The 1,602-nt window shown below is 58.4% G+C and overlaps 1 protein-coding gene across 1 annotated transcript in view; it reads left to right on the top strand.

Annotated features, from left to right (window-relative positions):
- LOC113981215 (ubiquitin carboxyl-terminal hydrolase CYLD-like) overlaps nt 1-1,602 on the top strand; it is a gene marked incomplete at its 5' end in the record, with an annotated part of 15,129 nt that overhangs the window by 2,012 nt on the left and 11,515 nt on the right. Inside the window, 4 exon segments of the mRNA XM_027708504.1 lie at nt 778-1,245; nt 1,320-1,333; nt 1,335-1,444; nt 1,601-1,602. The exon segment at nt 1,601-1,602 is cut by the window's right edge and continues 174 nt beyond it. Of these exon segments, the coding sequence (XP_027564305.1) occupies nt 778-1,245; nt 1,320-1,333; nt 1,335-1,444; nt 1,601-1,602 (594 nt within the window).

Raw genomic sequence — 1,602 nt, 5'->3', positions numbered from 1 at the left:
AACCCGGATCCTTCGGGAATTCTGCATCCCCAGGGGGGTGATTAAACTCTGGGAAAAGGGGGCAGAGAGGATTTGGGATCTCCGGTGTCGGAGATGCTCCGACCCAACCGGGCAAGGCTTTGAACACCCATCTCAGAGCGTGGGGACCTCTCCCAACCCAGATCCTTCGGGAATTCTGGATCCCCCAGGGGGGTGATTAAACAGTGGGAAAAGGGAGCAGGGAGGATTTGGGATCTCCGGCGTCGGAGACGCTTTGACCCAACTGGGCTGGGCTTTGAACACCCAACTCAGAGTGCAGGGACCTCTCCCAACCCGGATCCTTCGGGAATTCTGCATCCCCAGGGGGGTGATTAAACAGTGGGAAAAGGGAGCAGGGAGGATTTGGGATCTCCGGCGTCGGAGATGCTCCGACCCAACCGGACGAGGCTTTGAACACCCAACTCGGAGTGCAGGGACCTCTCCCAACCCAGATCCTTCTGGAATTCTGCTCCAACACCCGCCTCTCTTCATCTCCACGACCTCCCCGTTCCTCCCGAACCGTCTCCCTCTGGAATTCCAGAGGGTGACTCCCGCTTTCTCCCCCCCCCAGGGAAGCGCTGCCATGACCGACCTCCCATTTCCTCCCAACCCACTTCCCTCCGGAATTCCAGAGGGTGACTCCCGCTTTCTCCCCCCCACCTCTGGGAAGCGCCGCCATGACCGACCTCCCATTTCCTCCCAACCCGGTTCCCTCCGGAATTCCAGAGGGTGACTCCCACTTTCTCCCCACCCCCTCAGGGAAGCGCCGCCATGACCAACCTCCCGCCTCCGCCGGCATCCGGGAATTGCTTTTACATCCTGACGGAAGACTGTGCCTACGGAAGCAAGTACTTCCAGGCTGGCACCATGTGCTTCTGCAGCGAGCGGAGCTACCTCCGGAATTTCTCCGAGGCCGGGCCTCCCGCGTGCTTCCTGAAGGTCGTCGTGCTGGACGACGGCTCCGGCGTCACCGTCAACGTGGGGATCCTGCAGCCGCTGCGGGAAGAAGCCGCCGGCTTCCTGCTGGCCATCGGCAACCCCAAGGAACGCCTGAGCTTCTTCCTGGAAAGGCTGAGCTTGGAAGCGGCGCTGGGAGCCGCTCCCGGCCGGAATGTGATGGTGGAGGTGGACCGGAAGTTCTTCCCGGGCGTGATCCGCTACGTCGGGAGCATCTACAAGCCCAGCTTGGCCGTGCTGGCCCCGGTGTTCTTCGGGGTGGAATTGCAGGTAATGTGGTCGGGAAGGAAAATTCCTGGGTTTTCCGGGATGTTTTTGGGTGTGACATCCCTTCTTGTTTCCAGGGAGAGGGGGAAAACAGGGAGAAGTGACAGATGCCATCATGACACCAAGTTCTTCCAGTGCAGGAGGAACTGTGGGATGGTTTATTTTGCCAAGGAAATTCCCTGTTTTTCCATTATATTTGTGTGTGTGACATCCCTTTCTAATTCCAGGGAAAAGGGGAAAACAGGGAGAAGACACAGATCCTACCACAGGATTTTCCTGCCCAGAACAATTCCCTGTTTTTCCATCATATCTGTGTGTGTGACATCCCTTCTTGTTTCCAGGGAAAGGGGGAAAACAGGG

This window comes from Neopelma chrysocephalum, unplaced genomic scaffold (assembly GCF_003984885.1).
Source record: "Neopelma chrysocephalum unplaced genomic scaffold, ASM398488v2 Primary Assembly neopelma1_96261, whole genome shotgun sequence".
NCBI lineage: Eukaryota > Metazoa > Chordata > Aves > Passeriformes > Pipridae > Neopelma > Neopelma chrysocephalum.
The sequence above is the reverse complement of the archived record's forward strand: the minus strand, read 5'-3'. Positions and strand labels throughout refer to the sequence as shown.